The sequence below is a fragment of the Idiotropiscis lumnitzeri genome, chromosome 17, assembly GCF_059441095.1.
Source record: "Idiotropiscis lumnitzeri isolate Australia: NSW breed Sydney's pygmy pipehorse chromosome 17, RoL_Ilum_1.0, whole genome shotgun sequence".
Taxonomy (NCBI): domain Eukaryota; kingdom Metazoa; phylum Chordata; class Actinopteri; order Syngnathiformes; family Syngnathidae; genus Idiotropiscis; species Idiotropiscis lumnitzeri.
The window spans coordinates 10,659,831-10,686,095 of record NC_142407.1 but is presented as its reverse complement, the minus strand read 5'-3'; the positions used below and the strand labels follow the sequence as shown (position 1 = coordinate 10,686,095).

The 26,265-nt window shown below is 42.8% G+C and overlaps 4 protein-coding genes across 7 annotated transcripts in view; 1 reads left to right on the top strand and 3 right to left on the bottom strand.

The window, feature by feature from the left end:
- Window positions 1-21,575, top strand: part of gsx1 (GS homeobox 1) — a 48,864-nt gene extending 27,289 nt beyond the window's left edge. Inside the window, exons 4-6 of the transcript XR_015839625.1 lie at window positions 9,541-9,671; window positions 14,551-14,690; window positions 20,386-21,575. The gene's annotated coding sequence lies outside the window, so the exon portion shown is untranslated. The remainder of the gene's footprint in view (window positions 1-9,540; window positions 9,672-14,550; window positions 14,691-20,385) is intronic.
- arhgap31 (Rho GTPase activating protein 31) lies at window positions 50-10,324 on the bottom strand. Of its 2 annotated transcripts, none has more exons than XM_088280027.1 (12): window positions 9,899-10,324; window positions 7,327-7,429; window positions 6,995-7,139; window positions 6,379-6,461; window positions 6,194-6,301; window positions 5,955-6,097; window positions 5,682-5,886; window positions 5,426-5,547; window positions 4,572-4,634; window positions 3,851-4,489; window positions 3,289-3,428; window positions 50-3,188 (listed from the first exon to the last, which is right to left on the bottom strand). In XM_088280027.1, the coding sequence occupies exons 1-12, from the start codon at window positions 9,996-9,998 to the stop codon at window positions 1,260-1,262; spliced, it is 3,780 nt and encodes a 1,259-aa protein (XP_088136153.1). In that variant the 5' UTR covers window positions 9,999-10,324; the 3' UTR covers window positions 50-1,259. The 2 variants fall into 2 exon arrangements, with proteins under 2 accessions (XP_088136153.1, XP_088136154.1); XM_088280028.1 differs by having other exon boundaries at window positions 4,572-4,628.
- On the bottom strand, window positions 12,596-18,794 carry b4galt4 (beta-1,4-galactosyltransferase 4). 3 transcript variants are annotated; one of them, XM_088280033.1, is made up of 7 exons: window positions 18,289-18,794; window positions 16,767-17,199; window positions 15,352-15,584; window positions 15,088-15,275; window positions 14,540-14,662; window positions 14,251-14,355; window positions 12,596-14,171 (listed from the first exon to the last, which is right to left on the bottom strand). In XM_088280033.1, the coding sequence occupies exons 2-7, from the start codon at window positions 17,026-17,028 to the stop codon at window positions 14,042-14,044; spliced, it is 1,041 nt and encodes a 346-aa protein (XP_088136159.1). In that variant the 5' UTR covers window positions 17,029-17,199; window positions 18,289-18,794; the 3' UTR covers window positions 12,596-14,041. The 3 variants fall into 3 exon arrangements, with proteins under 3 accessions (XP_088136159.1, XP_088136158.1, XP_088136160.1); XM_088280032.1 differs by having other exon boundaries at window positions 18,299-18,794; XM_088280034.1 differs by having other exon boundaries at window positions 18,573-18,794.
- Window positions 20,294-24,119, bottom strand: casr (calcium-sensing receptor). The gene is made up of 6 exons (XM_088280029.1): window positions 23,935-24,119; window positions 23,492-23,798; window positions 22,042-22,881; window positions 21,737-21,967; window positions 21,494-21,617; window positions 20,294-21,429 (listed from the first exon to the last, which is right to left on the bottom strand). Exons 1-6 carry the CDS (start codon window positions 24,117-24,119, stop codon window positions 20,294-20,296), a joined length of 2,823 nt encoding a protein of 940 aa, XP_088136155.1.
- Window positions 24,120-26,265: the final 2,146 nt, after the last annotated feature.

The window sequence follows — 26,265 nt, the reverse complement described above, 5'->3', positions numbered from 1 at the left end:
TTGTTGTAGCGAAACACTCCTGATGAGGATTTTCTCAGGCGACCCTTTGGGCGTTGATGCAAATGCAAAAAATGACAAAACAAAGAAATCCAACTCATCACATTTGTGTACAATAAAACCCAAATTCCACCCAATGCAACTAAACTAAATGCTTTTAGAGGACTTTGCTCCAAAGCGGCACGCAGGTCCACACTCATACAGTCAAGCATGTACAAGTCAACTTCCAGGAAGAGGAACTTCTGGATATTTCATGTCAGCTGTATCAATCACCTCACAGAGCGTCTTTGTCAGAATTAAAAAAAAAGGGAAAAGAAAGATACACAAAAAGGTTCTTCTGTAAGTTAAAGTCATTTTCCGATGTACAGTCCGCAAATCAGAAAAATGTGTTTTCCTTTTAAATATCACAATCACAGTCAAAAGTTTAATACTGCATACTTCCTTGTATTTAAAATTTACTTCATGACACCGATCTTCAGCAGTATAGTTCCTGCAAATTATATGATCATAACTGTTGCAGAGAACAGCGTCGTTATCAGTTTTTGTACACTTCCTTTGATCCTGAAGCCTTAATGTTCGATTTTTTTTTCCAACTGGATGCAACAAAACATAAAAAGTTTGTAGGATGAACCTTGGCTTTAGGTTTTGATAGCTCATGGTCAGTACATTGCAAAACGATTTTCTAACATTTTTTAAGTCAGGTTTCCACCACCAGACGGGCGAAACGGTGCTGCTTGGTGGAAACTTGGATGTAAGAGCTGCGCTGGACATGCAAAAAAAAAAAAAATTTGGAGAATTTTTTTTTCCCAGTATCAGAAACTCAACAGGTATAAGCCATTTGTATGACATTTACAAAAGTGATCCATAAAGAAAACTATCTCCAGTCAAACTAACCTTCATTGGTTTTCAAGTATGAAAAAGTCAATTGTGCAGCGAACTGATTTTTTTTTTTATCAGAAAGCCGATGGTCAGTCATATGTTCTCGAAAGCATTTGTTTGTGATAAGGTGACTGAAGCACCGCACACGGCGTCAAAAACACTTTATATATTCCGCGTCGCGGTCGTTGTCGCACAAGAGGTCTCTAAAACGCCTCAGCGTCTCATTGCCTCACAGATCTCAGAAATGTACAATATTTCGCTTAAATACTTCAGGACTGTAGTGAGAAATCTTAATTTAACAAAACCCTCCAGAATAGCTTTATATAAAATACTGCATTGTGATTTACAACATGTTCTCGTTTACATTCAGCCAGTCTGCGCGATTACTCGATCTGTCTGTGGTTCCGGCTATCAAATATCATCGATCGCCTCTGAGGCTGGTAGAAGCAGCTGGTGGATGTTTCGAGTCTCTGACCACTTTTTGGAATAGTCATTTTACTTTGGAGCGCCATCCCCTCCCCTGATGTCTCTTTCGCTGCCGACTCCTCATTCAGGCTCTTGATGGATGACAGAAGCTTGCCGTCGTCACCCGATGGCGGGTAATCCATGATGGGGAACGGGGGACTGAACAGGATCAGACTCTGCGGTCTCTGCCGGTTCCTGAACGACGGGCGTTGTAAAAGGTTTGCTCTGTTTGGTCGGGGACAGTCCACAAACACTTCAAGACTCGGGGCGTGTCGCCTCGTGATGACCGGGAGTTCGGTCGTGCTCGTTCTGGCGTTCTCCGCTTGTTTCTCAACCTTTGGGTGGTGTTTCGGGACAGGTTCTTTATTCTCTAGTTCCTCCTTCAAATCGGACATCACGGGGAGAGGTGCGGGATGGTTTTTCTCTGTAGTTGTTTTCGGATATTCCTTGTCTTGTTCCTTCCCGGTTTCCATGTCACCTTCTCTCCTCGAGTGAGGGATCTGACTGTACTGCACCTTTGGCGGTACAACCGGCACGGCTTTGGCCTGGCATGTCTTTATCATGAAGGCAGTCCGCACCGATGACACACTGACAGGGGCCGAGTTTCTCCGCAAAGGTGCCTGGCGATCATTCAGGAACAAGTCCAACTCGGAGAGGAGCCCGTTGTTTACCGTCCCGGATAAACTCCTTGCGCAGGAGGAAAACTCGTATGAAGGGCGGCTTTGCTGATTCGAAATGTCCCTTATGCATCGAGGCCCCAAATCCAAATTTAGCGAGTACGGTCGGTGTTTGGAAACTTCTCTTTTCTCCGTCCCTGCTGAATCATACGACATCTGTCTGTAAAGGTGTTGCGATGATTTCTGTTTTTTTGCTCCGCATTTCCCAGTTGCCGCTGGCATTCCATTGCTGGTATTGACACTCGGCTGCGTCGAAGGCAAACGGGTCGATATCGTTTTGCTGCCGGATAGTTCCGGATTATTCCCTGACATGGTCTTCGCCAGAGATGTTCTTTTTGGTTGTTTGCTACTGCAGGAAGGAAATAAGGTCCGTTCCCCGTCCGAGGTCAAAGTTACCTCTTGTGAGCTAAACGGCGATTGCTGTTTGAACAATTCCTCCACATCAGGTGAGTGTAGCGGACTGGTGACCCACTGCTTGTTGGAGCTGAGGTCCTCCCATGATTCAACGAGATCTAGCTCCTCAGCGTTTCCTGCACATCCTTCGTCATCCTCTTGGATTGGAAGCTCCAGAGAATTGGGTCTCTCTTCCAAACACACTGAAAACCGCGGAACAACTTCAGGAATTGTCTCGACGTCACGTGAGACGGTTTGGTCTCCTGGTGGACTTTCATGTTCCTCACATTGTTTTTGGTCATCACCTGGAGAGTCACGCGTAAGAAAATCACTTCCACGGGTTTCCGTGAATGCAAGTTGGCACTGTCCTTCGGCGTCTTTGTTCAAAGGCAGAATTTCGTGAGACATCTTTTGACTTTTCTTGTTTGTTTCATCCGGAGCAGGGCTGCCGATTTTTCTGTTTTCATCGAGCCAAACATCATTTTTAGAGAGAGAAAATAGGATGTCTGACTCTGAAGGCTGCTTCTTTGTCGATTCAGCCCTCGAGGGGTTACGATGATCCTTGAGAGTGGTATTTGAAGTCGGATCTTGACAGAACATGGACAGTGATGGAGAGCTGCGACTTCTTTTTGACTTTACATCCATGGTTAATCTCTTGTTTTCGCAAGGCAAAATGTAATCACAACTCTTATCCAGTGGGTCATTTTCCGCTTCGGTTATCTTCAGCTCTTGGCGGACATCGTTCCACAACTCCTCCGGGTTTTGTAAATCCTTATTCTGGATTAGAAAGAAACAACATATTTTATATAAGAAATCATAATGTACGGAGGTACGAGTTTCAAAAACTCTTGAACGATACTAACAAACGACGATTTACCTGTTGAGCGGTATTTGGGCTGTCCAGTTGTTGCGCAACCAAGTGTGTTGTCGCTTTTCCTTCACCCAGAGGTGAAAGCACTTCTACTGGAGTATTACTCATCTCTTCCCTGGGACCCTCTTCTATGGCTTTGCTTGAATCTGAGAACAAAGCATATTTTTCCCATTAGTCAGCAATTTCTGACCAAAGCTATGAAAGGTGGCGGTAGCCTGCAAGTTGTTTCGGAATGGTTCTAAAACAAAAAGAAATATTTCAAATCTAAAGTTCTCCCAGCCTTCTTTGCCACGCCTTCATGCATGAAGTCTTCCGGGATACTCCGCAGCTGAGCAGCCACGAGTTGTCCTGCCACAAACGGAGATTGCAAGATCTTCTTGTAAAAATGCTGGTTGATTGTCTGGCCCGCATTGAAAGGGAGAACCGTAGTTTGTAATTTGGATTTAAAATACATCTTTTGCGACACCAGTCTGACACATCTGATAAGAGTCATAACAAAGGAAGGAAGAAAAGGTATGACTTTGGATGGGTTTGATTTGCAAACTGCATTCCAAGAAGCTGCTCTTACCCTCTAACGGTATCCTTGAGGCCGGCTCCAAAGATTTTTTCTTCTCGGCTCCATCTCTCTTGTCAGGCTCTCCTTGGTTGCTTTTGCCACCGCTGCTTTGCTCTGAAGTCTCTCTGCAGGGTTTCAAGCTTGCCGCAGCCATTCTGTCCTTGGCAATCCCTCTGCACGGCGTGCTGTTGGAGCTGATAACGGCTGACACGCGCAGGGGTACCGACACAGCGAAAGGTTCCGATATGTTGACGGCTCGTCGCTGATGCCTCGGCGATGACTCCAGCGGAAAGAAGCTTCCCGGAAAGGAAGGTCGAGACGTGCTGTTGTAGGAGGAACCCGAGTATAGCATCCTCCTGTTTTTAGGCGATGTAGGTTTGTAGCCGCTCAGGTCATCTCCCTTGAACACTTTGAGCTGCTCTGGCAGTGTTCTTTGAGAAGTTGCCGAAGCACCTGACGACGCGCCCTTTTGGCTCAAGCCGGCGTTCCAACCGCCTGTTGCTCCGCCAGATTTTTTCCCCTTAAACTCCCAGTTTTGCTCATGTTCACTCAAGTCATAAAGTGAATCAGATCCCAGTGTTCTTGATTTTACATCTGGAACAAAAATGCTGCTTTGTCCCTCTGATTGACTGTTCCCAGTTCGGTCATCATCTGGAACCAACAAAAGGATAATTTTTTTTTTTTTTTTTAGATTTGCACGTATAAATTTCATTTGATTTGGCATAGACTTTACCTGTTGGCAAGGAGCATAATGACTCCATGCTTCTGGATGGTCGAAGAGATGCCTTTTCTGGAGGTAAAATACACATTATTATCACAGTCGCAGAGCATTACCGGAATCCGTGAAGGCCTTTCTAACCTCAAACTTTTTGCACTTTTTAAAAACCAGTATTTGTATCAATGAAATTATGTTGCGTTTGTGTCTCCAAGAATTGGAGGGACAATGGATTACACCACTTGGCAGCATCCACTAGATGGCGCAATAAAATTAGGCCCCTCCAGTTTGCTACTGTGGATGTCCAAATCTAAAAGGACAGAATTAACATTGTAGCTTTTGGAGCTATTGTGTAGTAAAATCTTCTGTAACTTCGTTGTGGGTGTTATGTAACTGCCAGACGGGACGAGAACTTCTGCAAGATTTAAGAATTCATGTTGGTTCGTAGCAGTGGTCCCCCAACCTTTTTTTTCTGCTGTTCACTGGTTCATGCAAGTTTATAAGTATTGCGGACCGGCAATTGTCGGTGATTTTGTGTGACGTGCGATGAGGGGGAGTACGGGGGTGCTCGCTCATTTTGCTAGCTTGTGCTTTTAATATTAGCGTAACGCGAACGAGACAATTAGCATCCTGACATGCGTCAACTGTCAGACAGATGGATTTAACGTTTCTAAATCAAATATTTTTCATCCTCGACTAATAAATAAACCAGAAGTACTGTGGGGTTTTTTTTTTCTTCATTTTTGCTGTCCGCCGCGGCCCAGTCCGAAGTCGTCCCTGGACGGGTAACAGGCCGTGGCCCTGTGGTTGGGGGACCACTGCTTGATAGTTTAGTTTTGAAATCATCCACGTTCCAGTGACAAGATGCTTGCCTGTTAACCCTGGCGCTCGGATGAACACGCTTCCATTTCGGCTCAGTTTTCCTTTGGAGTCCACGGAACGTCCCAAGTTGAAGATGGATTTCCATTTCTTAGATTTCCCAGAAAGCTTTCTCCTAAAAGATAAGTAGTTGTAACCAAATGTATTTGAATGTGGCACCTACTGCTTGCTGACATTTTTAGTTTTTTTCCTCCCGTCAGCTGAAAGCATCGGCCACAGTGTTTGCACACTCAGTGAACTGCGACATACTTGCTGTCCAAGTCTATGACGGTGTGGTAGAGCGTGGCCGTGCTGGTGTCAGGCAGACTGTTCTCTCGTTGACGCTCTTTATGCACGGGATGATTTGGACTCAAGGAGCGGGCTTGGGCTTCTTCCAGGCTCATCAGTTTCATCGGCCCACACTGACCGCTAATCGGGAGCGTGGCGTACTTCTCCCCACACATCAAACTCGGCCCTGGCGAAGTACATATCATGTTTGCGATAAATCCTTCAGGCTCTGTTTCCATGAGATGAATTCCATACCTTCTTTTGGTTTGATTTGCACAGAGTCACTGTTGAAGATCTGCTCCGTGTGGTTTAGAATGAACTCCACCACGGACTGTTGTATTCGCACCTCCTGGAAAGCCATGTCTCCATTGCCAGATGTGGCTTCTATTGTTTTGGATCTGTGAAAATAAATAATACATGCGGTCTGACGCAAAAAAAAAAAAAAAGAAAATCATAATCCAATTGTTCTTTATTTTTGCGTGAGCCAAACTCACCTCAATAGATTAGGAGCCCAAACCAAGGCCAGATTGCGTGTGTGCATGTTTGTCTGGGCACTCAAAGTGGCGAGGCGGGCCAAATGCTTGGTGAGGTACTCCAGAGTCCTAAAGAAAAACATCTCAACAACTCTCGTTTATCACAATACTAATTGTACGAAACGGCATTAAGTGTTCTAGCTCACCTGAAGTGAGTTGTCGGCAGTTGCTTGACAATCTTTTGAACGTGTACGAGTCTTTCGTGGTCGCCGCACACTGAGGCCGCTTCCTGCATGTAAAATAAATGTCATGTTTTTATTTCCTCGCGCTGCTTTATTTGGAATATGAACCAAATTCCTGAGCTGGTGCGAACAAAGTAAACTCCCTCCGAGCGGGACCTGGACGCTTGCGGTAACGTAATCAAGCCCAAATGATGTGACTGAGGCTTGAACACATTTTCTCGATTTTTATTTTATTCATTTATTTATTTATTTTGGGGCCATCTGTGACAAACAGAAATTGCGTTTATGCAGTCTCATGTGTGTCTGGCAGCAAGTCTGGTGGCAAGGTTCCAAGGGGTAAAAAAATGGACATAATAAAGCACAGGATGACAGATATATACCCTAAAAGCTTCCAGGAAGGTTATTGGCGATGAGGGGGAAGTTGAAAATCACCCCATTTGGGGAAGATTTTTTAAATATTTTATTGAGCAGCCCCAATGCATGGATTTTCAAATAAAGGGTACTGTGTGCATATTCTATGTATTGCAATTTCAAAATATTACTCATTCATTTTTTTTTATGAACGCGCCGGCATGCTTACAGTGAACTTGCTGTATAGCTCATATGTGAGCAGAGGATTTGGTAGCTCCCTGAAGTACAGCTTGCATAAGGAACCCACACAGTGGATGTCCTGGAGGTACACTTCCTTTGTAAGGTCAGGGCACGCCTCGGCGCTGAATTCCTGTCTGCGCGCACACACACACACACATACACAGTTGATAAAAGATGGTGAAAGCTTGGCGTGATCAAGTCAACTTTTTCTGTTGAAGTGACTTGAGAACAGAAATAAAAGTGCCCCCCCCCCACTACTAGCCTAGCCTTGATGTGTCATGTGACCAATTTCAAATGAGTGCTGTGCCGCAGGCGACGTACCTGAGGCGCTGGATGTTTGACGTGACCCCTGACAACCTGTAGATCCCATGCACAATCCCGTGCTTCTCGATGAACTCTGCACATTTCTGTAGCACCTGTGGAACTTAAGTGCACAAATATTTAAAAAAATTTTTTTTTTTATGTTAGTCTTATCTGGACGCCGTTCTATGTATACTCAGTGAATAACGGTGGCATTTCCAGTCATGTTAAATGCGGCAAAGTGTTGCTTTTAATGGTATGGGCTTGTTTTCTCTCCCTTCGGGTTACTGATTGTAGGTGGCCTTTGACAGGAAGTTAAAAATGGTTTGTTTGTTTCAGAGGAAGGTTGACACACCCAGCCCGTGTAGCGGGTATTACTTACGACATTTCCTCTAATAGAAAACGGCGACCAGTGGCCAGCGCAACTTTCTTCGCTTTACAGCGCATCATCTTCAGCTTGGCCGCTTTAGTACTTTTAAGTTTAACTACCTTTTGCTAATCTTTTGCTTTTCTACATTCCAACATTGTCGTAGTCCACGTCGGTGTAATTTCTGTTGCGTCTGGCCAGCAGACGATTCCAACTTTGAACTACGCCCTCACTTGCGTGTATCTTGGTGTGAAGATAGTCTGCAAGCTATTTTTAGACGTGCTTTGTCTTGCCTCATCTCTGGCGCAACGACTTGATTGGACTCAGGGTTGCATGGCTGTGGTGAAAAGATGGATGGATGATGACCAGTGCCGTGGCCTTGATTTATGTCCTCTGTCTTTTCACTCAGACATCAACACGGCGACATTCGAAGCTTCTGCTTAAGCATCCGTCTATATTTGCTTTAAATGAGGACTTTTAGGTCGGCAGGTTTTTGAAATGATTGAATCTTTGTGTGCCTGCAATATCTCCTCCTCAAGGTGCCAGCTTGAGTTATGAATGTGAATATGCTAATATTGTTGACTTTTCACCTACGGCACATTGTTGACGAGATTAACATTATTGGTAAGATTACACATTTACAACACTGCAGAATTTGTGATTAAATTTCAAGTGGATTGTCATATACATTTAGACTCTATGCACATTTTATTTCCTGGAGGATGCTAATGTGGTGCGGTTATAATTCTGGTGCCTGGACAATTTCATTGATGGCAAAGTGAGTTAGTGTTTGAAAATCAACTATTGTAACAGTATTTTTTTTTTTACTCTACATTTAGAATTTCTTGTCATCACATTTTTGTTTGAATTGGTACATAATATATAACATAAATAATGTAGTTGGTGTATCGAGTAGCAAAATGTTCCATGTTTTACAACCTGGCAATACAATGTGCTGAGATTCTCTTGAGAGAAAAAAAAAATCAAGCAGAAGCCACACAAACAACACGCAATTATGAGCTTGATTGTGGGTGCAAACGACTTGTACTCATTGTCCGAGTCAGACGAGGCCTCCCAATTTAGTTATTACCTCCCACGAGCGGGATTACACAACAACTAAACAACTGCTTCCCGTGAAACCTTGCAGAGACGTTTTGAGAGGATATAAGGATAAAAATGACGATCAAGCAATTTAGGGATTAACTCTTTCCACCATGACAGAAAAGAGAGGAGAGTCGCTTGTTCAACTCCAGTATTCCAAATATTCTCATTATTCACCATAAATCAGATGCATGCTTGCGGTACTTTACAATCTTGAAATATATTTTTGCCTTTTGAGAGGATAGAACAGATCAACCCCAAACCAGCCTAATAACATTTACACAAACATAACGATGCATAACTATATTATTTTATTTTTGGGGCAAGAAATCCCAATTTTGAAGGTCTGCTGTTCTACTTGGATTTATTGTGTGTTTTTTATTTTTTTTTTTTTTGAGGGTAGCTTAATATCAACTGCCGGTATTTATTTAAATAAAAAAAAAGAGTGTGTGTATCTATGACAGAGGTGGACGGCAGTGTCACCGTACGCCCTCCCTCACTTCCTGGACTGAACGCTCCGCCTTGCATTGTCAACGCGCACCCTCCTTCACCCCCCCCCCCCCCCCAAGTCCTGCACACTACAAGCTACATTCAAATTTTGCTGTAGTGTTCATTTCCCTATTCGTTTCACAGAACATGTCACTCCCCAAAACATTAATTGGTGGTTTTAAAATACAAATCTTCATTTGGTGTCATTGAAATATTTCGACAACAAAGGTTCCTACGTATGTATCATTGACCATCTAGTTCTCTGTGTCTCTCTTTAGTTTCCTGTCGGCAGCAGCGAGGCCCAGACGTCGAGTCACAGGGACACTCCGTCACTGGAAGCAATTGAGTTCAAAAACCGAGACACAGCCACACCCAAACTTTACGAATGACCAGTGACTGCAGGAAATAGGTAAATTGATTTCACGTTTGTTGAATATCCGCAAATCACATCGGATGGAGCCCAAAACTCACTTGAAGGTTCTTTACATTTTCTCTTTCATGGGATTAGGTTTACGTGTCCGCAAAGTATTGTGTTACAAATCCTATACCTTGTCCTGTATCAGCCTGAATTTTAGTGACCCGACACAATTACGACGGTTAATTCTGGCTGTTTGAGAAGAAAAGCAAAAATGTTACCATCCTGTCCGGAGTTCTGGAGATGTTCCGTCAGGTCACAGCCGAACGCATTTTCACTTCCTTTCGTCTTTGACTTCTGCTTGGTCCCTTTTTTCTTCATGTGGTTCCACTTAATGGTCCAGATGATGAGCAGCTCCTTGCAATCGTAGTGATGAATCCATATGACCCCGAGCAAGGGTGATCTTTCGGATCAAAAAAAAAAAAAAAGCAGCCGCGTAGAAGTCCCCGGCAACCTCCTGCCAAATGTGCTTGCATCCGCTCACATTTTCAGCGAGCGCACGACTGGAGGCTGACGCAGAAGTGACGTCACCCGTTGAAACTTTCAAACGTTTAGGGTGGCATTGCTTCACAGGAACGACACGGTGACACTTTTTGCTTTGCCGGGACGTGGCAACCGGCCGCTTTATCTGTGAAGGATTTGCAGAAACAGCGTTAGAATCGCTCCGCTTCCTGTTGTTGGGATTTTTTTTTCTTCCCCCCGCCCCCCCACCCTTCCACTGGCCAGTCCTCTCTGCTCCTTTCTATCTCCTCCTCTTTTCCTTCATTCCACAGCGTCCTCGTTCACTGGCTCCTCTGTAGCGAGCGGCGACCAATACAAGGGGGGCCAATCATCTCAAGACCGTTCTATTTATAAGGCGATTTCCCTTCAAGTTGTTTGAGTTCTGTGTTTGAACTTGAGGCCGTGATGTGGCACGGATGTCGGAGAACTCTTGAGGTTCTATTTCTCTCCTAGTTTTATCCGTATTTTTCATTCACCTTCCCCAAATTTAAACGGGATGGCTGCCCTCTGCCTTTCCTGAATGCTTCCAGTGTATACAATTTCCTGTGCAAATTCGCCCAGGCTGGAAAACAAAAACAGAGGGTTTCTGAAGGAAGGAGGGAAGTGGGAGGTGACTGAAGTGAGGGCTTGAAGGGCTCAGATGGGAAATGGGAGGTGGGGTGCAGTGCAGGGGGTGTTCGGGTTCGGAGATGGACACATGGTTCTTGTTACATGCATTTTATCTCGGACCGACTGGACTCCAACGAAACGCAGACCGCTTTCTTCCACTCTTGCAGGCATCTCAAGTGGATGTCATCACTGCATTGTGGTGTACTCACAGGTTGTCGTGATTGACTTTTTGTTTTCCCAGGATGGCCGAGTGGTCTAAGGCGCCGCGTTCAGGACCCAGTCTCCCCAGGAGGCCTGGGTTCGAATCTCGAATTTCCCCATTGTGGGACTAATAAAGGCAATATTATTATTATATTATCAAAGTGGTTTTACAGGGAAAATTACACACCCGCAACCCCAAATTCCATATCGTGAGGTTTGAAATCTCTCAAATGTATGCTTAACCTTTCCAAAAAGTCATATCTTAAGACCTGCTTTCCAATTGCAGTGCATTCGCGCAGACAAGACCACCTACAGCAATGATTTACTCAATTGGAATTCAAAGGGCAATATGACGAGAAGTGAAGCAGAAAATCTACTGTCTTCTCACTGTTATGGATCCTTTACTCGTCTACTGATTTGTGTTGCCAGCAAACTAATTTGCAACTAGCATGAGAAGCTAACGCAGCAGTCGGCTCTTCACTCAAACATCGAGAACAGATGGACTCCAACGCTCGACACCAGTCCGAATAAAAGTCCCTTTCTCACATAAAGATGTTCCCGAAAAGTAGAAATCTCCGCTGGTAGCAGCGCTACACACATGACCGAATCACTATTGATAATTGTGAGGAATCATGAACACGTGACATATAAAAACGTCTCAGATTCATTGCAGTTCTAAACCACGATAAACACAATTATTATTGCGAAAAGGCGTACATTTTTATAGAGCTCTTCAATCCCTTCTTACAGCTTTCTACACATAGTCGTCATTGCGCAGCATGCCTGTTTTATAAAATGTGCTTGTGAGTGTGTCACATGTGACTAGGCCTGGCCTCTGGAAGACAAAGCTTCTTTCTGCACCATAGGAAGAGGACATGACATCATTTTGTCCATACAAAGCCTCAGACATCCCGCTCTCTCTTTGCCCTGTTTTAAAAAAAAAAAAAAAAAAAGAGGAAAAGAAATAGCCAAGAGGTCACTGGAAACGAATAACAAGCAGCCTTCATGATAGAGGTCACTGCCCGTTTTATTGCTGTAATATGTCGCTTCGGACACATATGAGGGAGTGGAAACTATGTGCAACTATTCTTGATGTGAAGAAAAAGACTTCCACACACACACACGGTAACTTCTGTCACTCCACAGCATCAAGATTCCGAAAGTGCAAGTAGCATTTTATGCGTATTCTAAATTGAGTCCGGATAGGAATGCATGTGGTTGTCTGTCTCTGTGTTTCAGCGATTCCTCGGTTATCTCTCCAGTGTGGTTTTTTATTGTACAGTATTTGACATCTGCGGTAGTTTTTTTTTTTTTTTTTACCTTCACTCCCTTTATCAACCACGAAATGCAGTGCAGAAGTGCACAGGATTTTGTGAAAAAAAAAATGTACAGTGGTGGACCGTGTTACTTCTGCCTCCTAGTGGCCACATTCACGCACTGCAATTAATGGAATCATTTCAAGCTAAAAATACTTTTTTTTGCCATTTTAATCACAAATACATTTTTAAAATGTAAATTAATTAAATGAATTTCATTTTCATTTAATTTTAAAACAACTTGTGGCTGAATTTACCGTAGAATATAAAAGCACAAAAGATCAGACAATATGAAAATAACATTTTATTAAACATTTCCCCACCATGAAATGTGTCAGTCAGTCATATCTTTGTCCCCAAAAAACTCAGCGCTCCTTAAAAAATAAAATCCACTTCAAATAAGGAATTATTTTAGAATGAATCTTGAACGCTGATATTCAAGAGAAAAAAAAAACATCCGTGGCAATATGTCTTTCGTCAGAAAGTGCCATTCAAGTACTTTGCAACCAACCGATGAATGGAAGAAAGTTTTGACGTTCACATGGACACAAAACATACATGTTGTAACACTCAAGAAGCCGCACATCCCTTAAAAGATTGCATGAAATTGATATGTGCAACTCAAGTCTCATTCTAAACCATCATGCAGTTCACTACGTGTAGAATGAGAAGCAATTTTCATCGCTCACATTTTGACACAGGGTAATATTGATCCACCACCACCACCCATTACATTTTCCTGCAAAGCAAGAATAAAAGGCCCTTTCAAAATAAAATGTAATATATATAGTTTACTCTATTCAGTCTAATGAACCTGGCAGGACAAAATTAACTTCTGGCAAAAGGCAGTCAAGGAATATCATTGACTAGTTTAAGAACAAAAAATAGAAATGACCAAGACAGCCTCAAAGATTCATTGCGTCACACAAATTCTACAAGGACACTTCAGCCGTTTCCACAACTACATTATGAGTGTTCAACATGGTCAGTCGTGTGCGTGAAGAGATACATTCATATAATTCAGCTGAACATCCCCACTTATTGAATACTTCCAAGAACATTTGTTACGCAAATCAAACGCTCCCTGATTGACAACAAGTTGAGAGTCTGAATGTTATCAGTTTGTAATATGGCATAAGAGCACATCTCGACGCGGTATAGAAAGTATTCCATTTAGACGTGATAATATCAAGATGTCTTTTGGGCCAGCCAGTATTTCAAAACATAACTTGGTCCAGTGTTCACTTCTTGCTACTTAACTTTTTGAGTTCCAACAAATTAAGTTCAACTTAACATTTAGATCTGCTGAGCAATGTGTACTTTAAAAGTATAATATGTAAATGAAATGTCAAAAAGTGCAATCTAGTCAAAAAAAGAAAAAAAAAAAAAGACTCAAATGATATTTAGGATTTTAACTCGCATGAAGGCATGAATCGCACGTGGTCACCAAATAGACAAAACATCTGAGATAAAGGGAATGCATCGTTTGGACACTCCTCGACCGCTGAACATTAAAGTTCAAGTTACACTACATCGACAACATTTGTCGGACAGGTTTTGTTGCCGCGGGGAAGTCGGCTCGAGATCATGAATTGGATGTTGCGGATTTGATCACGTTTGCTCGTTCACTTGCGCTGCTTCAAACGTGTACTTGCCTCGCGTCAATCAGGTTGTAGTCTTTTCACTCCTCTCTCGAGTGACATAACAGTGAGCACGATTGATCGGAAAACGTCAATTCTACGGCTTCCCAATGTCGACGGTCACATTGACATAGAGTGGCAGCCTTTCCACTGATATTGTTTGATATTTGCAGCTGTTCAGTCCGTCTTTTTTCCAAACTAATGGCGTTCGTCTCAATAGCTTCATCCTGGATCGGTAGGGAGAACAAAATCATTTGGGGAACGATCGAGATTGTTGTGAGAACACAAGAAGGACAAATGACCGACCTGTCTTTGTTGACTTCGTTGCCGCTGTCCCGTTTGTGAAACACCATGGTGTAGCGTGCAATGTTGGCAGGTGGCCGCACAATCTTCATTTTCTGCAGCTCCACCCTGAGAGGACACATGCGAGACATTAAGTCTTTTCTCCATCCAGCAGTCTAGTTAAATAGAACTTTTTTTTTGTGTGTGTTTGTGCGTTTTCTATACCAAAAGTCGATCACTAAATTGTACTGCTTGATGAAAACAAAAAGCCTGTTGTGAACCACTTTATATAATCACATTTCTTTTTCTTCACCTGATACGTAGGTCATCATCTTCTCCACCCCAACCCCAGTAGGTGTTTGCAAATCCATTCACTTTACGGAACTGCTCTCTGCTCATGGCCGTGACTCCTCCAAAGTAGCCTTTGTAATGCAGCCTGTTGGAGGGAACCAACGATATTTGAGGTAATGAAAATTAACAAAATAACTAATACCAAAATTAAAATAAACGTATTTGTTCATGAAATAAAATGAAAATGAAAATGCTTTTTAAAAAAAAAAAAAAAAAAAGAAAACTAACTACATTTTATGTTAATAAAACTAAAACTATAATTATAGTGAAAAGGTCCTTCATTTTTATCTTTGGAAATGTATTTAATACACGGGCTTTTGGGATCATTTTAAATGTATTTATTTTTATATTACTACGCAACCTTTAACCGGAACAGATAAGGTCGAACAGTTGTCACGTGACAATATCCACAGAGAAAGAAAAACGCCTCGGATTATGTCAGAACATTTACTAAAATCAGACCAGAGTGGGCAAACAGGAAATGAGTCTTATTTTTCCCCAGGAACTTACTTGTATCCGGTGGCATTCCGGCCAACTACCAGGTGCTTGGGTTGCGAATCACAGACGTAGAGATTGTGATCATTTTCAGGAACCAGGTCCACATCGTGGAAGATGAAACAGTCCCAAGTGTAGTCTTGAAGCGCCTCCAAGTAGCCCGCGTTCAGTAATTTGGCACGGTTAAAAGTGGCATCACCAGCCTGTTGAAAAAAAACGGTGTGGACGGTGAAATGAGAATATGGTCCTACTCCACACAAATGTTGCCACGGTAACTACCTGCTGGATGACATAAACGGCATAGTGGAGTTGCTGCCTCTGCAGGAAGGGGTGCAGGTGGTGCAGCAGGTAGAGGAGGTGTCGCTCTCGGTTGCGATGCGGAATGAGGATGGCCACGCTCTGCCTGGCCGTGCAGGACGCAGGCTGATAGTGGCCTTCAGACACTCGCTTGTTCTCGCCCTCCACCTCCTCCAGTTTCAGAGAGGGCTCAAACTTCAGCTCCACTGCGCCTTCTGCGCAATCAAAATGGACATTTTAGTGGATAAAATCATTGTCGAGCCTCAAAAGTTGCACAAAAATGGTCCAACAGTATTTGGTATTAAAGTTACCGTATTTTCCGGAATATAAGCTACTACTTTTTTCCTCGATTTTGGATCGTGTGGCTAATACAATGGTGCAGCTTTTCTGTGGATTTTTCTTTCACCAGTAGAGGGCGCTCTTTAGTTCAGAAAATATGCTTAAATAAATCTTGATTTTTTTTTTCCTCTTGGGTCTGTTCTGTTTTAATGAGCAAAGTTTTAACAATCTTTTTATGTGCATTGACAGTACAAAATCATTCTGCACGTGCAGTAAACAACTATTTTTGTTTCAACATAGAAAACTGCGGCTTAAAACCTGGTGCGGCTTGTATACCTTTTTTTTTTCCCCAAGAATAGCTGCTGCGGCTTATATGCGTGTCCGCTTTATAGTCCGGAGATTATGGTAGTGGGCAATTTCATCAAGACATGACATTATATTAGAGATTAGTCTCATTTTATGCATATGCAATTGTCATTAAATTAAGGGTTCAAGTGTTAATATTGACGTGGTTCGCGTAATTCAACACTTTTATGGCCATTAAAAATGTCAAAATGTTGTTACTGAAGAGCCGCCTTCGCAGGTTATGAATATCAAGTACAATTGTGAATTCGTGATGGAACAAATCAGTTAATATTATTGCAGATGGGAAAACGTTGCTTTGATTGCATTTATGTTTCAGTATGCCAAGCAATCCTCAATCTTTTTATTGTTATTTTACTCTATTTATTTTGTCAACAGCTGCCATACAGAAGCGCTACAGTTTACAAGTATGGCTCACTGATCACGGTTTATAATATTTATTTAAGTCATCCACTCAGGGACAGCGTCAGAGATGTTGTGCCCTCTTAAAATAAATAAATAAATAAACAATATATATCACCTTCCGATTGCATTCTCCAGTCACACTTCATTATTTACATCTGCGCAATAAAATGATATCCAACACCGTAAGGATCTGAAAATAATTTTGATTGACACTTTAGGGAAGGTGTTAATTTCACAATATGAATATTATGGTTGTCTGTCAGTTAAAGGAGGTTCACCAATGTTGGTTTTAAACAAAGCAAACTGCATCCATTCTCCACCAGTTCAATCAAACGTGGGCGTTCACTCACGTAGCAGCGGCGACTCCTTTGGACATTCTGCTTTTGGCGTTGGTGTGATTAGGCGAACCGCCGCTGATGGCGCCAAGTTTGCCGCATCTTGCGTGCTCTCTCCTTTAACGAGAGCTTGCGTCGTGGCCGAGGGGACCAGGGCAGATTTTAAGCTGCCACCCGAGAAAATGGAAATCCATGCCAGCACAGACAGAGAGAGGAACAGCAGGAAAACGTACTTCACCCTGCGCAACATCTTGCACGCGGGGGAACAAAAGCCCATGGCTTTGTGATGACGAGCTAGCTCTTCTTCGTTTAAAATGTGGCCTTCATGGCCGGAGCAGTCAGCTCACGACAATTAAACTTGTTGCTGCTTTGCGGTTTCCACCATGCGGTTCCGTATTCGGGTGAACACCCATGGTTGTAGGCGGAAAGATGAAGTTGTCGTTATCAGCTGTGAAAGAGAGATCAGATATTAGTGGAACATTGTGCAACTTCTTCCAATCAAGGGGCAGGTGATTCACATTAACGTCACACAGTGAAAGCGTCACACAAAATATCAATTCCACTTCATCCAGATGAAATGGGTCAAGTGTAACTTGCAAGTTCAGTATCCAAAAACGTTCCTTTGTGTCTCTGCTAACGGGGCCTTCTGATTGATCGTGTAACGATAGTAAAACTTTGTATCACGTTGCAGATCTGTCTATTATCCATCCATTTTCTATCCTGCTTGTCCTCATTCTCAGTCGCCACAATTACTCACAAGACATTTGATTAGGTACACTTGCACAAACTATTAGGGCTTCATACATATACATACACACACACATATCATCGCGATAATGCCACATGTAATATGCGTTACAGCAAAGTCATGCGATTAATTCGCAAGGAATTGTCTGCTTATATTTGACTTTGACCAATCAGATGGAGAACAGTAACAGTAGGGGCATTACTAGCACTGAATAACTTAGAGATATGAATACATAGATCCTGCTGATTTTTCTACGTGAAAAGTGCAAAGATTTAATTTCTTTAGGGACACCATACATATTCATTAATTTTTTTTATCGCCTGAAATGGAATGATTCACCGCGGACTGATCGCTAATTCTTCAATCAAACTAACATGCGTTTATTTGGAATGTGAAAATAAGTCGCAGTACGTACCGAGATGTGGAGAACAAACTCCCCAAAAGGCCCAGTAGATTCGCACCCACAACCTCAAAACTGAGGCAGATTACTACGAACTAACCACCAGGTCGACCTTGTTGCCCTTATTATTCATTTTGCATTAAAAAACCTGCGATGGAATGTGATTTTAGTTTTAAAAAAATGGGGAACAAAAACAAACAAAAGGAAATCATGAACACGTGTTTACCAGATGAATCGACGTGACGTCATCGTTTCATTATTAAGAAGAGAAAAAAAATACTTAATTTAAGTAATAAACAGATTGACAACAAATCTCCGCGTTAACAACCACAACAGCCTGGTTAAAACGTGGTCAGTCAAACATAATGTCAAACATTTTGTATACGTACGTCGACTTACTTCCAATGACCTAATGATGCTGGTTTTTCCTCGATGTCATCTTCTTTTCGGGAAGGGCCGAGCTAGCATTGGCTAGCTCCACAAGCATCCCACCATAGTACACTGGCCACTCCTGCTCAGTGCATTTGTAAAAACGCCAAGAAGAAAAGGGACGCAAGTACAACTGGACACCGATTACAAAAGCGACATGTCCTCTTCCAGCCGGATACTCTTCATGTTTGCAATGCACACAAAACGCACGTCGTTATCGCCCTTATTTATTATTGGTTGTTACCTCCTGAGTAGATTCTCCCTCTCTCGCTAGATCGCGAACGTCAGCTGAAGAATGTGCACGCAGGTTTGAATTGACAGCGCGCGCAGCATTAAAAGCACCGCTTTGTTTCAATGAAAGCAGTCAGGTGTCTGCTTTTGTTGGCAAGAGTTTTATTTTTGCCACTTCCAAACAATTGACGCTCCCGTGTTTGTTAAGTTAACCTAAATACATGCACTTCCGGCTTGGGGCTTTCACAACAAAAGTACTTCCGGTTTTACTGTGAATTTTCAGAATGACCTTAAAAATGCAATCACCTTCGCGTGTGAATTTAAAGTGTAAGTTTGAGGTCAGCTTGATCCACCATATTTGAGTAATAACCCTAATTTTATGACCACTCACGTTGGTTTTATTTATTTAATTATTTTTCAAGCAAATGTCCCGGCTTAATACTTATATACTTCATACTACTAGACTCATAGCAATACCCTAATGAAATGCTTTTGTTCAGCATTTGCCGGTATTCTTCGGGAATTACGTCAAATGCAGAAGCATGAGCTGCTATTCTCCCTTGTAATGCATTGCTTATTTTCTGGTGAGCTGCTAAACTGACATTGTTTTTGCGTTTTTCAGCGTAACGCCTCTGTGCTGTGTGGCGATGCATTGTTCACATTCTGGGAAGCATTTGTGACACAGGTCACACTGCTAAAAACATGAAGTTTATGACCTGAAACAAATGGAAATGTCTTTCTCTTGGTCTCTAGTCACACTATCTACAGATCACATGTGCACACCATGCTGCTCTCGGCTGGACATCCATTTGTTGTTCGGTGGGTCTTTAGTTGTCCAGCTGCTTTTCAGTCTGTTTTCGGTCAACCCTGATCCTGAAAATCTCAGCGTGTCATCTTCAAAAGCCCCCTGCCTCCCTTAATAATAAATAAAACATAAGACTCAGCTGGTACTTGTTAGATTTATAAGCTTTCATTAAAAGTGAGGATAATGCTGATTTCCCATCTTTGAAGGTTCTGGAAACTGGTTAAATTAAAGTAATACAGTGGAAAAAAATAAAGTGACGGCTTTCTCTCGGCTTCACCGGGTCATTTTACTGTAACAAAAAAGCCAACAAAAAAAAAGCCTCACAGGTCCTTCCCAGAGGATCCAGCTTTGTTTTCTTCACAGTTGGGTGGTTTTAAACAAATAGTGCCATGCGCAAAGGTGTTCGTCCCTGATGCCTCAACCTCCCGCACTTCAAGACTGCCTATAGTGTCGGCCTGTTGTCGGAATCGTATTTACATGTGAGACACATCTTCACTCTTTGCTCTTGTCACACACTTGCTAAGCAAGCACTGAAAGTTCTTTCAACAAATTCTCTCTGAGTCTTCACTGCATCTTTACCGTTCTTGGAAAAAAAAAATTGCATCCTTGTTACTTGTTAGGAAAAACCTCATTTAAATTGAAAGCAGTGAGGGTCGTGATAATCATGTTGATGTTGATCCAATAGATCACCCAATCGGGTAAAAATTTTAATCTCGCTAACGCACCAACCAACAAGCAACATTTTTGTACTAATTTTTTAATCCAAAATATGTAATAAGCGTGCAATGGTTAGGAAAATTAATGCTGAAAGTCAAAAGAATGCACAGTACTGTAAATTACAGTTAACTAGACAGGTTGACATGGTTTTCATTCCTTTTTAAAGCCACCCCCCCAAAAAAAAATCAAAAGTGTAACTAAAGGTTAGACGATCACATTAAAGAAGCTCTTCTGGCTTCCTCAAAGCTTAAAGACAACATGACTGTCCCGCTGCCGAAGCTCACTCTCGGTTTGTGCCTTCCAGAGGGCGTCTCGCCACCGTCGTCGTTCGTCTTGAGGCTGATGGAGGACGACGGGGAGGAGGCAGACGATCCGCCGGTGCTGCCGGACTTTTTTCTGGACACCGTGCCCTGTTTGAGCGTGGCTTTGGCGGCCACTTTGAAGGCATGGGCTGCCGTGCTGCACCTGACTTCCTCTATGGTGTTCCTGGAAGATTTGAAGAGGATGATGTAGACCTTGTTGAAGAAAATACAGGCCAGCATCCCGAAGCTGGACGCCAGGATGGCAATGACTTCCACTGCTGAGACAAACTTGCCGTAAGTACTAAAGTAGGCGGGGATGAAGGAGATCCAGACAATGAAGAATATGAGCATGCTAAAAGTAATGAACTTGGCTTCGGTGAAGTTTTCTGGAAGTTTGCGGGATTTGAACGCAAAGAAGAAACAGATGGCCGCCAGGAGGCACGTGTATCCAATTAGAAATGCGAGCGCCATCTCGGAGCCCTCGTTGCAGGTGATGAAAATAATCTCATCAATGTCGTGGTTCATATAGCTGGAAGGGGGAGCGTTGTAAAGCCACACCACGCATATCATAACTTGGACAAACGTGAAGAGAAACACCAAAAGAAACTGCAGGTTTAATCCCCACCATTTGCGATGGAAACTGGTTGGGATCTTGGCCTCAAACACCAAAAGCACTCTGTTGGTTTTGACCAGGATGCAAGAGATGCAAAGAACAAAACTGACACCAAAAGCCGGTTGACGCAGACGGCACATCCAATCGTGCGGCTGTCCGATGAAGATAACCGAGCTGGAGAAACAGCAAATAAGCGAGAAGAGCAGCAAGTAAGACAACTCTCGGTTTGTGGCCTTCACGATGGGCGTGTTGCGGAATTTGACGAACACGCCCAGAACAAACGCTGTCAAGACCACACCCAGTACTGCACATATGGCCAAAGCGATCCCGAATGGCTCATCCCAGGACAGAAACTCGATCTCCTTTAAAAAACACCAGGTGTGGTTCCCGCTGGACCAGGAGTTATTGGGACATTTGGTGCAAATACTGGCGTCTGTGAGGAACGGAAAATCAGCCTTAGTACGGACACCCTTCCCAGAATGCGACGTTCAGCGTACCTTTGTGGTTACTGTACTCTCCATCGGAGCAATCGGTGCATTCAAAGCAACAAGTCGGCATACTGTCGATGATGCCCTTTCTGGTGCCGGGTTCGCAGTCCTCGCTGCAGTTGGAGAACGGCACCTGACAAAGTTGGGGACGAGAGTGAGCAATGCTTGTCTACAAACACGAACCAGACCGAGCGCAACCGATCCAACTCATATTTAGACTACCCCAGACAAAATATTGCGATGGGTTTGTACCTCCACACTGTATCCATTCCAGAGAATCTTCGTCTTGTCAATGACCAGCTTTCCTCCCCTCTTTGAATGAATATTGTAGTATCCAACCTCCTCAAATAGCACTGAGCCGTCTTCCGTCGACCTGTGCCAGTTGATTATCGTGTAGTACGCTGCCACGTCAAAGTTCTCGTCAAAATGCATCTTTCCTCCCACGCTGTTGGTATATTTCAAATGTCTGAGCTGCTTTAGTACCTGCGTAGCACAAACCGGAGTTGGAATCAAATGTATTTAGCGTGTTGGTTTGTTGAAAAAGTGCAACGTTTTACCTGCCACGCTTCCATTTTCTTTATATCTGCACAGGAGTTGTTTGCAAAAAGTCCATGTCCTGGTGTGCAGGTGAGGATGTTCTGCAGGGCCTGCGCGATGGAGTAAACGGCAACGTAGACGTTGTACGAGATACGAAGGTGGGTGTAGTCCAGGTATGGTGTCTCCACACTGGAGATGTCTTCCTCACCGCTACACAAAGGTCTAAAACTTGTGCTACCGTTGTCACTTTCTTCAAGTCTGGGACTGTCTTTCAGATAGCAATTAAAAGTTTCCTCCCAGAACTCCCTGACAAATTCATTGTGACTATCTTTCTTTGGTTGCACTTGTTGCAGGAACTCTTTAAAGTCGGGGATGTATCCCCCCTTTAAGGCAATACCAACGGTGCCTGCCACCACGTCGAGATATTCAGGCTTGGCAATAAGCGAGGAGCTCGCCCAAGCTTCGCTGGCAATCCAAATGCGATCGGTGATGTTTCTCCTCACCATCTCTTTGATTAACGGCTCCATATCGGGCCCGCTGGCAAACACCACGATAACTTTGGCGCTGGAGTTTTCGATCCTGTCGCCCAGTGCTTGGATTTCGTGCTCTTCCATGTACTGCGAGATGAGTTCATTAAGATGAATACAGATGTCCCTTTCCTCCATCTCTTTCTCAAACTTTTCGATACCGGGCCGCCCGTAGTCGTCGTCCGAGGCCACCGCAATGACCCAGTTCCATTGGAAATAGTCGATTACATCCGCCATGGCCGTAGCCTGGTACTCATCGGAAGGAATGGTTCTCATGAAGGACTTGTACTGGTTCTTGTTGCTGAGGAGGCGACTGGACGAGGCGTAGCTGATCTGAAACGCAAGAGATCACGCCATTGACGAATAGATGGATTTATAGATTTTGATTAAGGATGGAGTTTACAAAAAAGATCGGAATATCGTTTTGACTCGATTTTCCTTTTCATAACCCGATATCGATTTGTAAAACCATATATCGATGCTGTTAATAAATTGACATGACTTCACACGTCACGTGAGATCTCGTCACTACACGGAAGTAGCGTATCAAAACAAAATGGCGGAAGCAGAGAAGTCATCGTATTTATTGTTTTGATCAGGTCATGTTCAATAAAACGCACATGATTAGCTTCATTTCTTAATGTAAAAAAAAAAAAGAAATATTTTTCCTAATGCTCCAAAATTATAGCAAGCAGTTTGGACTAATTGCCGCATTGATTCTTCTGAGAATGTCTTCCGTACAAAAGTAAAATTGGTACAACGGGAAATCCTTGATTGAATTGAAAAGCTAAGTGAATCGTGAATCGAAAATTTTATCGAATCAAGCGCTCGATTTTAGACATTTGAATCGATCCCCAGACCTAATTTAGATCAGGTTGAGTCCCTTTAAAATGAACTAATTGAAAAGTTTATTTTGTATTATCATCTCACTTGTCAGATTTACCTGTGGAATATAAAACAGTCCCAATAAGTTTGCCACTGCTGTGGACACCGCCGATCCAGCGGCTCCTACGACCGCGATAGTCGATGGGATGTGATCCGTGCAGTTGCAGAACTCGTCCAAATTCAACGAGTCGATCTTATTTTGGGCCACGAAACTGAGAGTGGCTTCCAGCGCCTTTGACACCGTGTTGCACGTGTCAAAGATCCTGTAGCCCAACGTGATGTTGGGCAGGAGAGCGCTGCTGTTGTTGATCTCCTCGATTGCAAAAATCATGGCTTGCAGCCAACGGAAACCACGGAAATTAAACCTGTGGGACACATTAATACGTACAGTCGATTAGGCGGTTTAAAAAAACCTCAACACACATTATCGGAAAACTCTTTTCCGATATGGTTAGTTCAGGTGTATTTAATGTTGTGGCTTGTCACGTGTGGGTCGGTCACCTGACGCATTGGGTGGACTCAGGCCGTGCTGCCAGGTCTTGGTCTTTGGATGCCACCCCAAAGTGAATGGGGAAGAGCCCCCCGAGCAGAATATCGCCAGTCATCTGCGCTCGTTGATGAGGCCCGTAGGTGGACGTGACACAAGTGCATCCAACGAACAGCAGATAAAACACAACAAGTGGCATCTTTTCTGATGTTTTTTTTTTTTTTTTTTTTTCAGTGACGACACTCGTTTTATCTCAGCTCGTCACTCGGCTTGCTGCACTGCCGTATGATGTTCATGTTCACGCTGCGGAGATGATAGAAGGAAAGAAGTGTTAAACTGAGAGAGGAGTCACACTCTAATGAGCCTCCTTCCTGCCGCCTCATGCTGTGACCAGTGAACCCAGTCATCATGCGGAACAGGCAAAAGCGAAGGCCGCTCGCATCTCGCTAATACTGCTGGAAAAATGCCGGGGCAGAGATGTGATAATGAAGTCGCGGCAGACACACTCTCTGCTTTGCCGTCGGAATTCTTTGCGGGACTCTTTCATCCACGGAGAATGTTTTTGGCACAACGGCCCGTTTTAAAACAACGGAGGATTTTGAAACAATTTGTGTGGGTTACACACACGAGGAATTTTTCGCCTGCAGTTGTTGTGGCGTTAGTCCAACAAATGGTGTATACTATCCAAGCTTTTGCAAAATTTGCAGCTCAACACCCGCATATCAAATTTGCCTGATCACAAATATACGGAAATAAATACATCATCGTGTAAAGACATAGCATTGACATAACTTAATGATCGCGCTTACAGTTTTCCATTGTGAAAATCAAGCCAAGAAAAAGTGAGCGGCACCCGAGAAGCACAGAATAAGAAAGGATGTACTATTTGTAAATGCAAAATATACACAGAAAGGAAAACACATACATCATAAATGTACAATTGCATAGAGAGCAGTAGTGCATTTATTTTTAATAATTTAATACATAACATCTAAGAAATAAATGCAAACAGAAGATAAGGTCCAAAGAGCATTATTCCCAAAATAAGTCGACTAACACTGTATTCTTTTTGAAAAATAAAAGCCCCAAAATATCCCTAAAAATGTCCAACTTACCTTCAAAGCTCTTTGTAATCACTGTAATAAAATTCCCTCAAATAAGTGCAGTAAGTCATTGAAAGGCGCTTAACCAAAATATCCTGAGTGCCGAATGAATTCAGTGGACAATTACTTTGTGAGCCTACTTTGTGCTTTGGATGAATGATTAACCGGGAGAAGGTTTGTCCATTTCCTCCAGCTAATAAAGCCCACTCACCCTCCGCTCCTCACTTTAACATCATCTGCATCCAAGCACTATTGACAACGTTTCAAGAAATAAAATACCACATCAAAGCGATTCCAAACACACAAATCACTTTTTTTTTTTTTCGGCGCGATCGTAATCTGCATTATTGGATGGCGCTGAGAATCCCTGGAAGCTGTGGATCGCGCCGTTAGTTTGCTCAAACCGTGTCGCTTCTGCTCTGATGAACAACTCCTCAATTTGTTGCTGAGCAGATGTCGCGGATCAAAACAATTTGAGTTGACTCTTATGGGTGGCGCACGGATGCTGCTTTCGCCACCGGACAGTGCGGGAGCCTGATTATTTGGGGGACATAAATGGAATTCATTTTTGTTAAGGCAGACATTTTCAATTCCATTTATTGATTTGTTCAAATTAGGTCAATACAAAATTTTCCATCTGCATGCATTGAGGTGTGATTTCGGAAACCTCAAAAAGGAAACAAAAAAACACGCGGAAAATCATGAAATATAATCTAATATATAATATAATAAATAAATTAAAATTGAAGTTACACCCCATCCCATCTCATCTCGAAAAGGATTTGAATTAAATATGTGAGGTATGATTGCCTTTGAGCAATTCAATTTTCTTTGTTTGTTCAACAATTGCGATAAAAATGTGAGATCAGCAACAGCAAGTTGATTGAAATTGCATTTTGAATGATTCGCGTGACCAGTAAATAAACTGTTCTTTTTTTTTTTAATGGTTGAGGATATTTCCTAGAGTTCATATTTTCGTAATCAAATCAATTTGCCCGCTCTGGATCACTGAAATATTTTACCCACCTGGAATAGATTGTCAATGCATCTCAACAAACAACCTTTTATTTGATAATAATAATAATAATAATAATAATAATAACGATAAGTAATCATCGGTACACAAAAACGAGACAAAGCATTTGACCGTATGATATTGACTTTATGAAATGGCTGAACGTTTCTCATGGCAGCATTTAGTAACCCCCCCCCCCCCCTCTCTCTGTTTTTCCCTCCAGAAAT